At 51.3% G+C, this 14,691-nt stretch overlaps 1 protein-coding gene across 1 annotated transcript; it reads left to right on the top strand.

The window, feature by feature from the left end:
- On the top strand, window positions 1–4,722 carry tbx22 (T-box transcription factor 22). The gene is made up of 8 exons (XM_086178603.1): window positions 1–156; window positions 243–456; window positions 1,123–1,224; window positions 1,356–1,530; window positions 3,364–3,528; window positions 3,766–3,830; window positions 4,065–4,150; window positions 4,244–4,722. Exons 1-8 carry the CDS (start codon window positions 24–26, stop codon window positions 4,720–4,722), a joined length of 1,419 nt encoding a protein of 472 aa, XP_086034729.1. The 5' UTR covers window positions 1–23.
- The last annotated feature ends 9,969 nt before the right edge of the window (window positions 4,723–14,691 follow it).

The raw sequence follows: 14,691 nt of genomic DNA, 5'->3' as shown, positions 1-14,691 counted from the left end.
CGTGGAGAGTGAAAATCTCCAAAATGCAAGGGCTGAGCTCCAGGGCGCACGCCTTCTCCGTGGAGGCGCTGGTCGGGAAGCCGTGCAAGAGGAGGCGGCTGGCGGACGAGCAGCTCCCGGGGGAGCCGGCCGGTGAGAGCCAAGGAGAACCGAGAAGTTTGGTTTTTTTTTGCATGTTTTTAGCCGTACAACGGAGTAAAAGTGTGTTTTCACGTTTCTTCACCTCCCACCCCCCCTCCCAGGATTGGAGTCCACCCGGAGGAGCCCGGAGGAGCCGTCCGAGGACGCGGGCCCGCGGACCTCCGGAGGCGGAGGGGAGGAGGAGGAGGAGGCCGAGCCCGGCGGGCGGGAGGCCGGGTCCCGAGACGGGGAGGTCCGCGTGGAGCTGCAGGGCTCCGAGCTGTGGAAGAGGTTCTACGAGATCGGTACAGAGATGATCATCACCAAAGCGGGCAGGTAAATGCAAATTAAAACATCGTCTCTTTTAGAATCTCACCCCTTTAAACGCGAACCCAAAAGCCCAATAACTGTGTAATAACTCCATAATAACAAATGCGTAATAACAACTGTGTAATAAACGTTTGTTAACGCAAAACTGTCACATACACTGGAAATGTGCGCATGCAGATTAATTCTATCTATTTTATTGTGCTTAGAAAAAAAGAATAATTTATTTTTTTTAAAAAGTTCTTGTAATAATCTGATCGTGAAAAAGATAACGCGTCAGCTGTGCGTGGGTTTGCATCCCACGCGAGCGAACATTGAGAGCCGCAGGCGTGAATCCGTGATGCTGGTTTCACAAATAAGTAAATGAAAAAAATAAAAAGTAAAAATAATATTTCAATACATATAATCCTTGTCACACCTGCGCCTGCGCGGGTTGTCGTTCAAACTGACGTGCATGTGTATTCCAGACAATACGGTAACGGATTACTTTAATAATTAAGTAAGTCAATAATTACTTATAATAATAAAATTAATAATACTTACAATAATAACAATTACCCGGGTAATCTGAAATTGGTCCCTGAACGCCTCACGGAGCCTATATATTTTTCTTCTAAATTTCCACGTCGTGTGTGTGTGTGTGTGTGTGTGTGTGTGTGTGTGTCCTCCACACAGGCGGATGTTCCCGTCCGTGCGCGTCAAAGTACGCAACCTCGACCCGTGTCGACAGTACTACATCGCCATGGACGTGACGCCCGTGGACTCCAAACGGTACAGGTGCGTGGGAAAACACGCACAAACACACACGAGTAGTCGCAAACGTGATTACCTTTAACTCCTAACTCATCATGCATGGACGCATGTGTGTGTGCGTATGTGTGTGTGTGTGTGTGTGTGTGTGTGTGCAGGTACGTGTACCACAGCTCCCAGTGGATGGTGGCCGGGAACACGGACCACTCCTGCATCTCGCCTCGTCTCTACGTGCACCCGGACTCTCCGTGCGCAGGCGAGACGTGGATGCGCCAGGTGGTCAGCTTCGACCGGGTGAAGCTCACCAACAACGAGATGGACGACAAGGGACATGTAGGTGACCCCGGATGTGGGGGGTTGGGAATTGGGGGGGGGGGGGGGGTCACTGGAACGGGTCCTGGCTACTTCCTGGATGGTGCAACTCTTCTCACAGATTTTTTTTTTTCCATGAGGGCTTCATGAGCTTCTCAGGCTCTGTGTCTCCCGGTGATGGAGCCGGAGGAGATCCCTCTCCGAGGGCCTGCAGAAGGTTCAGGAGAGGGGTCGCCGTGGATGTTGGGGTCGCCACGGTTACCGTTGGAGGCTTTGGGAGGGATCCCGGTGTTTATGGAGTGCATCTGCACTGGTGTGTTTGTGTGTGTGTGTGTTTGTGTGTGTGTGTGTGTGTGTTGTGAGGGGCCCGAGGGAGCTTTGAGGAACACCATGAAGGAATGCAGAGACATGGTGTGTGATTGTGAAGAGCGGCGTGTGTGGCTCCTGCTGCTTCTTGTTAGCGCGTTGTAATCGCCATGCTTGGGTTCATTCTAGTCTGCAATAAAATAAAATAGAATGGATTGAAATTAAATTCAATTAAATTAAACTAAAATACAATATATAAGTGTATAAAATTTTTATAAAACAGAAAATTCAGGATAATTCACGTTAGAGTAGAATTGGATTTGTAAACAAACCATACACACATGCACATACACACTAATGCAAATGGTTAGAATTTTATTGTCATTTTGATAAGGATGATTATGATGTTTTAAATTTATTTCTAAGACAGATGACGTGGAAATTCTGTTTTATGGAATTAGTATGAAGTGCTAGTTTTGTTATTATTTACAGACGTTAGCTGAAGCGGCGTAGCATCTGTGTGACATCGCAACGTGTAAGCAGGATGCCATGCAGGGTGATATTAAGCCGTCACACACTCCTCACACACCAACCGCCTCACACACGCCTCATACACCAACTGCTTCACACACGCCTCTCACGCTGACTCCTTCACACACAGCGACCGCTTCACACATTCCCCTCACACAGACTCCTTCACACACTCCTCACACACCAACTGCTTCACACACTCCTCACACACCATTTCCCTCACACACTCCTCACACACCAACTGCTTTACACACTCCTTACACACCACTAACCATCACACACTCCTCACACACCGAATCCTTCACACACTCCTCACACACCAGTACTAAACGTGGTCACAAGACAGCGCGCACATGATAGCAAGCAAAATAAGAACAATAATTGTTATTATTATTATTATGATGTTGACTTGTTTAGTTTGGAAAATAATGATTATTATGACAATAATGATAATTATGATATTTGGCTCCTCTTTTTGAAAAACAATAGTAACAATAAATCAGAGTGAAAATAGTGATAATAATAATGATGAATTGCTCAGATTCAATCATAATGATAAAAATAATTATAAGAATAACGAATGGCTTAGTGTATTGAATTATAACAATAAAAATAACAAAAATAAAAAAAAATTGTAATAATATACCACTTAGCCCTTGTGCTGTAATATTAATAGATCATAATCATAATAAATGTCTTTGCCTCTTTAACTGAAAGAATAATAATAATACAACAAAAATATCAGTTATAAACAATAATGATAATAATAACAAATTTCTTTTCCTCTCAGTCTTAGGTTTGAGATTTTGTGCATTTCTCTCTTCCCCCCTTCGAATGCTGGTTTTGCCGAATGGTTTTTCTTTCTTCTGTGCTGATCAGAAAAAGTGCACGAAAACCGAGAAAACAATAACAACCTTGTGATTTTAATTTTCCCGATTAACCGCTGGCGATACAGAATACACCGGCGATTGTCCGCGGCTCCGAGGCCCTGACGTTCCTGTCTGCCCTCTGACGCAGATCATCCTCCAGTCCATGCACAAGTACAGGCCGCGCGTGCACGTCATCCAGCACGACCCCCGGATGGACCTGTCCCAGATCCGGTCGCTGCCCGCCGACGGGGTTTTCAGCTTCTCCTTTCCGGAGACCGAGTTCACCACCGTCACGGCCTATCAGAATCAGCAGGTGAGCGGCGGTCGCTACGGCGATCCAGGCGACAGTCCGAGCCCGTTTGACCTCTCGTCAACGGTTTCAATCTGCGCCTCCGTGCCGGCGAGGTCTCTGCGCGGATCAGTTGCCCCCCCCCCCCCCCATCCCGATTGGATGTCGACGTCGACTCCGTTGCCGTGGCGATGGGAGCCGGCCTGCAGAAAGTCAACATTTCCCGCCTCTAACTCCCATCTGCTCCCATGTCCGCTTAAGATCACCAAGCTGAAGATCGACAGAAACCCGTTCGCAAAGGGCTTCAGGGACCCGGGGAGGAACCGGTAAGCCCCCCCCCCATCACACACACACCGACACACACACACACACCTCTGGAGGGGCTTTGGGAGAAATTTCAGTTTTTTAACCGTTGAAACCAGACGCCGTGTAAAACCGCCAAATGCACGACACAGAATTTCACACCTCTCAGACGCAATATTTGATGCCCCCCTGGGAAGGGGGAGGGGTAACACCTTCACTGTGTTTATACGTGTGTGTGTGTGTGTGTGTGTGTGCAGGGGGGTGCTGGACGGCCTGCTGGACTCGTACCCCTGGCGAGGCCCCCTCAGCCTGGACTTCAAGCCGTTCGCCATCCAGCTCCAAGGTTCACCTCCGCGCCGCCTTCGCTCCCCTCCGCTCCCTGCTCCCCCCTTGCCAGCTCGGCTTTTCACCCCCCCCCGCCCTCCGTTGCTCACAGGAACGCCGGGCGCCGCTGTCGCCGCCTCGCCGCTGAAGACCCTCCTGCCGCTGTCCTCCTCGACGCCGCTGCTTCCCTTCTCCCGCCAGGATGCGGCGCTCCACACCCTGACGCTACCGGCGGCCCGGGCCTTCTCCCCCCTGGGGGGGGAGCGTCTGCGGGGCCTCCCGCCGCTGCCCCCGCTCGCCGACCTCCCTCTCCTGTCCGTGCTACAGGGGAAGAAGCCTCCCCACTGCAGGGAGCCGTGTCTCCACGGACCCCAGGCGTGCTTGGTCCCCGTCCCCGGGCCCCTGGGCCCGCGGAGCCCGGCCTCCCCTCTTCCGCCGCACCTCTCCGACCCGTACTGCCTCTACCGCTACGGCTTTCCCCTCGGCCCGCAGCTGGCCGCCATTTCCCGACACGCCAAGCTGGCCGAGGAGGTCGCGGACTGCCCGCCGCGCCCGTCTCCGTGGCACCCCACCGCCGGCCACTGCCTCTGACAGGGGGCGGGGCTTAAACAAGCCAGGACTGGACGCCGAACTGTTCTCAGAGACGTCAAAAAAAAAAAAAAAAAAAAAGACAGGCAGGTTTCCCTCCGAGTCTCGGCGGGCCGCCCGCCTCTCGTCTCCGCTTAGCAACGCCACCCGAGGTATGTAACACGGGCATTCGCCAGCAGCCAACCTGCGCCATTAAAGTATTTTTGTATTTTCCCTTTCCATCGCGTTTGTAAACGTCCTCCCCGTCTCCGCGCCGGGAACGCTGATTAGCCAACCGGCGCTGCAACAAAAGCCAGTTTTGTTTCTGGGCTTTTTTTTGTGTGCCGGATCCGAGTGTCAGGCTCGACCACCCCTGACTAATAACATGAACTCATCAGGTCTCCTGGGTGGAGGCGGGTGGAGGAGGGGGGACAATAGCTGCCAGTATTCCAGCCAGTTTCCAACCCCTGCGCTTTATTACCGATAATGGGGCTAATCAGAGACGCATGGAGGTGAAACGGTTATCCTATAGGCGACTCCGCGGGGCAAGATGGCCGCTCGCCTTCGTCGCTCGACGTGAAATCGATATGGCGGTCGGAGCGGCGAGGAGGATCCGCCCCCGCCCCCCCTTTCTCCAGCTCCAAGCTAGAGCTGATGTGATAATTCTTGCCTTCGGCTCGGGCTGGGAAGCCGGCCCTCCCTCCTCGGTGGAGCTAAGAACAGCGGTTTGGAGGGAGGAGGAAGAGGAGGATGAAGAAGAAGAAGAAGAGGAGGAGGAGGAGGAGGAGGGGTGGAAATGGCCTGTTTCCCGACAAACGGTCATAACCAAACAGCAATTAACTTGTCAGGCCGCGGCATGGCGGTGAGCTAACGCGCCCTGGACGTGGAAATAGCAGGAAGGGGCTAATTGGTGCACTCGGGGGGCCGGGATGGATCCGCCTGGCCTCGCCGTGGCGAGCGGCGAGCGGTCAGGTGCGGCGCTATCAGACAGCCCGCCCTTTGTCCGCCCGGAGACATAATCTGCCGCGTTATCCGACACCCGTCTGTCATTTTCCACGCTGGAAAACGGCACGGGAAAATCATTTCAGCTAATTCGCGATCTTTCAATTACACTAATTGCTTTCATACTAGGGTCGGGGAAGCGGGGGGGGGGCTCACACCTGCATCTCCAGGGTGGAGCTTAACGCACAAACACCAGCTAAAACATGAACACCTGCCGAGGAACCTCTTCTAAGCTGAAGCTAACACCGATTGCTAATGCTTATTTTAGCGAGCTAATGATGCTTGGCCATAATGGATCGGCTATATGAGAGGACGACACCGTGAGATGTTCCAGAGAGGAGATATGAATTTCTGAAGACAACTTGTGGACTTCTGGAGATGTTTTGGTATGAAAGGGGGTCTGATTCATGGGCTCACGAGTGACTACATGATTGGGCAGTTATTTGATATTTATATTTACATTGCCACCTGGGGCCACAGCGGTGCAGCGGTTAGCACCGCTAACTCATAGCCAGAAGGTCCCTGGTTGGATTCCCACAGGGGGGGGCCTTTCTGTGTGGAGTCTCCATGTTCTCCACATGTCTGCATGGGGTTCTTCAGGGTTCTCCGGGTTCCTCCCACAGTCCAAACACATGCAGGAGGTTCACTGGAGACCCTGAACTGACCAGATGTGTGCATGAGAGGGTGAATAGTTGTATGTCTATGACGTGCGAATGAAAGGGTGAATGGTTGCATGTTACGATTAACACGTGGATGAGTGTGTGAATGATTATTATGGTTGTATGGCATGTGAATGAGAGGGTGAATGGTTGTATGTCTACTGGGTGAATGGCTTAAATTCTACATAATATGTGAATGAGTGAGTGAATGTTGCATGTCTTCATATGGCATGTGAGTGAGAGGGTGAATGTTTGTCTCTATCTGATATCTGATGTGTGCGTGAGCGAGTGAACGGTTGTAGGTCTGTACTGGACATTTGAACGAGTGGGTGAATGGCTGAATGTCATAATTTAACATGTAGATGAGCGAGTGAATGGTTATTACGTCTATGGCGTGTGAATGAGAGGGTGAATTTTTGCATGCGGCCCCTGTAATGGACCAATGACGTCCAATGACGGCTGGGACAGGCTTGAGCACAACTCCTGGGGGAAGATAAGCAGCATAGATAATGAATGAATGAATGAATGAATGAGTGTTCCCTCACATCCATTTTCCTCCAGATGTGTCGGCACCAATCCTGTGGAAAGGCGTCTGTTGCGACCACAACTGGAAAAACTGCTTCAACTCTCTCTCACACACACACACACATACACATGCGAGGAGGTACGTTTGTGCAGCGGCGTGCTGTGATTGACAGCCGGTGAGGGGAAAGGAAACCCGAGCCGGCGGTCATTTGTTTCCAATCATGTGAAATGGCGTCCTTAAAGATGGGGGAAGCGCCAGCCAGGAGTCTGCACGTGTAAATACACTCGGCCTTCATTAGATTAGCATACACCGCGCATACATGTCACTTATCTCCTAATAATAGCCGCCATACGCAAACACACACACACACACACACACACACACACACACACACAGACGTGCCTGTCGCCACATGCCCCGCGGCCTCTCTGCTGTCCCGGGTCTGCGAGTCCGGCCGAGGTTTACGCCGGACGCTATTTTCTCTGCAAACTCAATAAAAGCCGGCTATTTATCGGGTCAGATTATGGGATGTGACCGAGCTCAGCTGTAAAGCCCAAACTGGAAACAGCTGCGAACCAAATTCAATTACGCTAAGTGAGTAATGTGAAAGAAGGAAAAAAAGAAAAGAAGCGAGGAGCAGTTTAACAGTTATTAAGCGCTCTTCTACGGGCCAGTCGAGGCGCCGCACGCCTTCCGGGGGTCCGGGAGGTCCTCAGCTGCTAACCGGGTTCTTCTCCATCTTCTCAGAAGGCATCCCTGAACGTGAAGTTTGTGCACGTGTGTTTGTGTGTTCCTCGTTTTGAGCGACATCTTCTCCTCGGGGTTCAGAGATAACATCCGCAGGTAGGACACCACATGTATCGATCATCTCCGAACACCTCAGACAGTGGGGAGCTGCACTCAAGGTTGGAGAATCATGCAGGAAGACGGTTCCACATAAGTAGTCTCCACCACGTCTGCCCAGATGCCCTGTGTCTCCAGGTCAGTGAACCTCTGAGATGGTACGCACGGCTGGTTTGAGACGCTAAACCGAGGCTAAGCTAACGACAAAACAGGTAAACAAACAATGGAGATAATAAAAACTGTTTACCTTAAAGATAGCATGTCTCCTCCTCCTCCTCCTCCTTCTTCTTCTTCTTCTGCTGCTGCTGCTATCTCTTCTTCTTCTACGCTGCTGCTGCCTCCCTGCAGCCGGGTCACATCACCGCCCCCTTCAGGCTCGATGCTGCCCCCAAAAACACCAAGCTGGTGTCCGTCCTCTTGCTTCTTCTTCCGCTGCTCCACATTTAGGGCGTGTTGGCCATTTCCTCACCGCAAGGAGGTCCCTGGTTGGAATACACGTGTGAATGGTTGAAGCGCATGAAAGAGTGAACATGTCTCCTGAGGTTCTCGGTCATCCCGGGGGAATTCTTGTCAAAATCTTCTCTTCGAGGCAACTGGACTTGAATTTCTTCCCTTGAAGATGTTTCACCCCTCATCCCAGAGGCTTCTCAAGTTCGGATTTCCTGTGGAGAGTTTCACAATATCTATTTTCAGACTCTAATCCAGGTAAATCCCCTTAAATTGCTCCTTTGTCCCCAACCGAGGACACCCCCATTAGCGCAACAACCCTCTTCCGCCTAGCTTCTGCAGATCACCTCTTCCGTTTGGTAACCCAGACCCGCCCGAAAACCCGGCGGCTATACTGGGAAACTCCCCGCCCGTCATTAGAAGCGGAGAAGCCTCCGGATGAGAGGTGAAACATCTTCAGGGGAAGAAAATCAAGTCCAGACGCCACAAGAGGAGTTTGACGAGAGAGTGTGAAGAGTTGTATGTCCACATGAGGTCGGATGAGAGGGTGAATGGATGTATGTAGGATGTCTGGACAAGGAGGAATGGTTTTATCTATAAACAGGTGAATGAGAGGGTGAATTGTTACTTGTCGCTTTAGGACGTGTCCACCAGAGTGAACGAGTGGTGAACGGTTGTCCCTACATGGCATGTGGATGACGGGGTGAGTGGTTGTATGTCTGCAAGAGGTGTGAACGTGTGTTTGAACAAGAGTGAACGGTTGTGTGTATTAGACATGTGCATGAAAGAGTGCAGGATCAGCCGTCCAGACGGCGAACAAATGAACGTCTTATTACAGCCGTCGGCGGCGCTGCGTTAAATCACCATCATGTCTTACAACTCCCACGGATCATGTCAGGGACACAGCGAACGCAGTGCGCTGTCGGGTACTTGCCATCAATCATAAAGCCCACTTCCTCTAAGTGTGTGTGTGTGAAACTCCGCCGTTTCATTCAACAGAATCCAATAAATCACCTCTTTCGGATCAAGAGATGTGAGATACTCCTCTTCTCCTTGATGAATCGCTCCTTCCTCTTCGGGCTTCCTGCGTGTGACAGGTTATCGCTCGCCCGAGAAGAGATGGAGGGCTGGAAAAAAAAAAAGAAGGGGGGAAATCGAGCGAGAGCGTCGGCGATGTATCGGGTGAAGGGTCGAGAGTGATTTAGCGCCGGCTCGTCCTTTCGGCTCCTCCGGCTCCTTTCATGTCCCGGCCCAGGGGTCGACCCGGCTGCCGCCCCAGATGGCGCTGTCCGTCTTGGCCGGCTTCCTCCAGGATGTTGTGGCCTTCAAACCCCCACAACTACCATGGGCCTGTGAGGCTTTAATTGATTTCAGGGGGGGAGTGGTGTGTGTGTGTGTGTGTGTGTGTGTGTCTGGGGTTTCCTCTCTTCATGCAAACACACCGACAACTTGCCAACAGCTAGTGCTCCTGGTGCACACACACACACACACACACACACACATATGAACACGCGTGGCCGACCCTGCGCGCTGTCAACGCTAATTCAATTTGAGACGCGGGGGTGTGACGAACTGCACGCCGCCAGAGTGTTTTACCATATGTGACACGCACACACAGCAGATCAACACACACAGTTTAGACATTTACACCGATAATACTGCAAACCTGAACTCGACTAGTACTACTACTAGTACAACTACTGCTACATAGCAGTACTTTACACGCTAATAACCGCAGCACACCATCTCCCCCGAGCGGAAACTCACCACTTAAAGGAACCGTGTTGACAGGTTGTGTGTGTGTGTGTGTGTGTGTGTGTGTGTGTGTGTCTGTTGGGGTATAGGTAGAGGTGAGCAGGATCAGGTGTGTCTGTCTGTGTGTGTGTGTTTATGTGTGTGTAACAGTGAGCGTGATGAGAGGAACACCGGCGATGGAAAGGGCCAGCTGTGTGTGTGTGTGTGTGTGTGTGTGTGTGTGCGCGCGCGCCAGTGAAAGACAGTAAAACTGATTAAAAGCAGCCTTTAAAGGAACCCACAGGAAGCAGTGGTCAAGAGGTGAGTGGAAACTAGGGGAAGCCCTTGAGCAGAAGCGATTAGACACACACACGCTCAGATGCGGCGGCAGCGGCAGATGGGCGGGGGGGTGGCGGCGAGGGGGGGGGGCGACCAGGGGCTGCAGCGATTGGTCACACATGCCCGTCGATATCCGAGTAGAACCAATCAGCTCGGCTTCCTGTGTTTGACCTGACCCTTCACGTGCAGTAATTGAATATTTCATTCGGGAGGTGGAGGAGACGGCAACAGAAAAAAAAGTACTACAACTAGTAAAAGTAGAAGTAGCAGACCTGGGAGTAGTACTCGTAATAAAGTATGTCAAGTGAGTTTTTGCGTAGGATTTGATTGAAAATGACGTGAAAAAACGTGAATTTGGGATAAATTAAGTTTCGTTCTCGAGACAGAAAGCAGACCTCAAACCGTCCACACACACACACACACACACACACATGCCAGAAGGACAGGACCACCAGCCCCGCCTGTCCGCGAACACTTTCACTCAAGAACTGGTGAGCCGGAGGTGTTGACGTGGACGGCGGCGGGGGAGGGGGGGGGGGGGGGGCGACACATCAGCACCTCTCACACACTTGTGTATACAAGTGCGCTCACGCGTGTGTGTGTGTGTGTGTGTGTATGTTGTGTGCATCTGGAGAAGGACGTTGCGACACAGCGGAGAGGAACATCTGCTCGCCTCTGGTAAATGGATCCCGCGACCCCTCCGGTGGAAATGACTGACAGCTGCCGGACCAGGGACGCCGCGGGACTTTTCTAAGTGGCGTCTGGACGAGTGGCGAGCGGTGGCGGCGAATGAGACGCGCCACCTGTCAAGGTTGCGGGGGGGGGGGTCAGGGGGACAGATGATGACTGTAGATGGAGCTGATGATAATTAGGAAGGACACAAAAAGGGTGGGGTCAGAGGTGGCACAGACAACAGCTCGTGTGGAGATGTGTGTGTGTGTGTGTGTGTGTAGATAGCACCTGTAATGGCTCCCAGCTGAGCACCCCCCCCCCCATTTAGGATGTGGCAAGCTATGTACGTGTAATGAGGCGCTGGCATGCGAGCGGGAGAAGGCCGCTTCCTCCACAGGTGACACCTTTGACCTCTCATCTGTTTCCTGTTGGCGAGGAGAAGGAACGGGGGGGCAGGGGAGCGGAAAAAAAAAGAGAGGTATGTGGAACTGCATTCCTCTGAGGAAGAAATACAGCCGTAAATGCCCCCGACCCCCCCAAGGGAGGGGTGCTTTGAGGGGTCCTTTAATGGGTTTGCAAATGCAGCAGGTGCCACACGTGGAATCCACAGTTTAGTGTCATTTAGCTGAAGGCTAACAGAGGAATTTATCCCGAACCAATTAATGCAGTGAAAGCAGCTACCGCTCGTATGGCTCTTTGCTCCGATACGTATGCAATATCGTTTATTTCAAGCGGGAGCCATTGGACTTCAGGTGAGGGCGTGGTGTGGTCGGGGCAGAAGGCCGCCCTACGTTGAGTTTGGATCAGGTGTTGCACATAGAATCCACTGTTAGCATCATTTAGCTATAGGCTAACAGAGGAATTCATGCACAAGCCTGTGAACGCATAAAAGCAGCTACTACTTGTATCCTTCTCTGCTCCAATATGAATGTAATATCACCCGTTTCAAGCAGAAGCCATTGGACTTTAGGTGAAAAGGTAGTCTGGCCCAATCTGGTGCCGCGCATGGAATCCGCTGTTAGCATCATTTAGCTATAGGCTAACAGATGAATTCATGCTCGAACCCCTGAAAGCATGAAAGCAGCTACAACTTGCATACATGTCACGATATCATACGTATGCGATATCGCTCGTTTCAAGGTCGAGGCAGAAGGCCGTCCCGCGTCAAGCTGGGATCCGTGTGAGGTTTCCTCACCTGCGGTGAAAGGTGTGTCGAAACGGCGAGAGGTTTAGCTCAAGATACATCCCATAATAACGATCCCGTTATCCATCGTAGAAGGTCGGGTCATCATGTTCTGGCATGAGAAGGTCCGCAGTCGGCTTCCTCCTCTGCTCCTTCTTCTTCTTTGCATTATGAAAGCTGGAAGCAGAGCACACCCAGAGTGCTACCAGCCACACCGCTGAAGAAGAAAGACAGGAGAACCTCAACGGCATGTAGGACCGCACGTGAGCATCTCGTGTCCATGTCCTACAGCGTAGTTTATCGGAATAAAAAAACAGGAAATCAAAAATTGCAAGGGCGAATACAGGCCCTGCATGCAGCATTAGCGCGCTAGAGGATGAATGAATGAATCACAGAGATGCTAAGAACACACAGCCAAGTAGTCATCTTTAATAATTGATTGATAAAAGATTTTGTCCCAACATTCAGGGACAAACCTGAGCATCCACAGGATAATTTCAAATCACAGCAGGTGGACCCGGGTGCAATTAGCCATCATTAGTGATGCTATTTAGCATGCTCGCGATTGGTACAATAGGTTACTTTATCTATCGAGTAGATGAGTGTGAGGAGACGGGTTGTACAACCAAATAGGAACTATCTCAGCTGCAAATTGGTGCGTGTGTGTGTGTGTGTGTGTGTGTTACCCCGATAACTGACGCAACAGATGACGTCAACAAGGAAGTTCTTGTCTAAAACGACTAAAAGCCAGGACCCAAGAGCCCGGGGTTGTTGTCGGCGTGGTCCCGAGCCCTACGGTGTCTTCCATCTGAGCTGGTTGAACATCCAGATGTTCCTCAAACATTTCCACGGATGCAGAGATCTGGAGCGGAAAAGGCAGAACCGGAAACACAGAGCTTTTCCAAAAAAAACTTTGTGCTGAAGAAATGCTCCATTACCTTCACCGGGTTCATGCTCTTCGGCGCAGCATCCGTGGACGAGACCTCTCCAGATGTGGATCCGGCCACCTGAACCCCTCTGTGGTCTTCAAGCCTCCTGATAGGGGGATTCGTAGGGGTTGAAAACACGGGTTCGGGCCGTTGACGTGACGAGAGGCCGTCGTGCCGTACCCCCACTCGTCCACCAGGTGTCACTTCAACCTTTGGAACCGTCCTCCATGAGGCCTCTCCTTCTTCCAAGGGTTCTCCTGGTCAGGACCTGAGGATACAGGGGCACTCCATCTCATCGCCGGGCCGAAGCTCGCAAATGCACCTTGGCCATGTCTCAGTTATTAGTCATTCATTCATTCATTATCTATAATACTATTATCACGACAGGACCACATATGGAGATCTACAACCATTCACACCTCGTATAAACTACCACAAAAACATGTGAATGAGAGGGTGAATAGTTGTGTGTCTCCAAAGGGATGTGAGTGAGTGAGTGAGTGAGTGAGTGAGTGAGTGAGTGAGGAATCGTCTGCCTGTATCTACTTACTGTTTGAATAAATAAATGGATGGTTGCATGTCCCGACAGGCGGCGCTGTGACGGACCAGATCAGGGTGAACGCCGCCTCTTAACCAATGACAGCCGGGATTGGCTACGCCCTCCCCCAACCCTCACCTGCAACCCTGACAGCAGGAAAAGGGGGATACATAATTAAATAAATGAATAAATGAATGAATGAATGCTTGCAGTGGAATCATTGGCGTCATCTGGTGTCCTCTGCTGACCAGTGTTGGCGAGAGAAACTGTGACAATCTTTCCCTCAGCTGTGATCGATAACTCATCTCACAGTGGAAGCAGTCTGCGTGCACATGTGTGTGTGTGTGTGTGTTCTGTCACACACCCCCCTCTAACCAATCATACCTTCTTTACTTTTCTTTTCATCCTTATCACGCTTTCTGGAACTGCACCGCCGCTCCTTGACGGCAGCGCGTCAGACAAAGCTGCCCCTGTGTGTCTCATGCTAAGCTAACATTGCATTCGGCTACCAAAAGCCACGTGGGTTGCACTGAGCCTCAGGTGTGACGGAGTAACATTAGAACCAAAGCGCGCTCTTCATGTTGGTTGTTGTGTCCAACCTAAGTGAACGAAACCCACTGGGAAGTGTGCTTGCTTCCCTTTAGTGACGCGCCAGCTTCCCCTTTCATCAATGAATGTCCCCCAGCGTCGTGCTTCCCCCTTTTGACATCAGAATTACTCCCCCCTTCCTATTTATGTCCCTCTTATAAATAGCGGACTGCAGAGAGTAGCGTTAGAAGGCGGCTTCTTCTTTCTGACCCTTTGTGTCGCAGCGAGAGGATTCCCCCCCACACACTTCCGCTTTCGTCTCAACTCCTTCGCACGTCAATGACGTTGAAGGATTTCGTGTCGCAACGAAAACACCCCTCTCCTTTACGTTATCTCCTATGTATTCCTCCATCGATAAAGTTGGCGTGGGAAATTTCCCGACGGTTGAAAGTGGTTTTAGCGGCGCGACATTTGCGTGTTACGTTTTCGCTTCCCGTGAACCATCTTGACGCTTGTATCATCTTTGAGAGGCGGCTGTGGACACGCCCACTCGTCGCCGTCACCGGGTCGTCACGCGGTCACGATTTTTCTCT

Source organism: Fistularia commersonii, chromosome 31 (genome assembly GCF_037954325.1).
Source record: "Fistularia commersonii isolate RoL2024-O1a breed Wild chromosome 31, RoL_Fcom_v1.0, whole genome shotgun sequence".
In the NCBI taxonomy this organism is placed as follows: domain Eukaryota; kingdom Metazoa; phylum Chordata; class Actinopteri; order Syngnathiformes; family Fistulariidae; genus Fistularia; species Fistularia commersonii.
Note: the sequence above shows the minus strand (reverse complement) of the source record. Positions and strands in the feature narration are given on the sequence as shown.

Coding starts and splice junctions, on each gene's coding strand:
- tbx22 (XM_086178603.1), top strand. CDS start 24: ATGCAAGGGCTGAGCTCCAGGGCGCACGCCTTCTCCGTGGAGGCGCTG. Junction 1,531..3,363: donor AGATGGACGACAAGGGACAT/GTAGGTGACCCC, acceptor CCTCTGACGCAG/ATCATCCTCCAGTCCATGCA. Junction 4,151..4,243: donor GTTCGCCATCCAGCTCCAAG/GTTCACCTCCGC, acceptor CGTTGCTCACAG/GAACGCCGGGCGCCGCTGTC.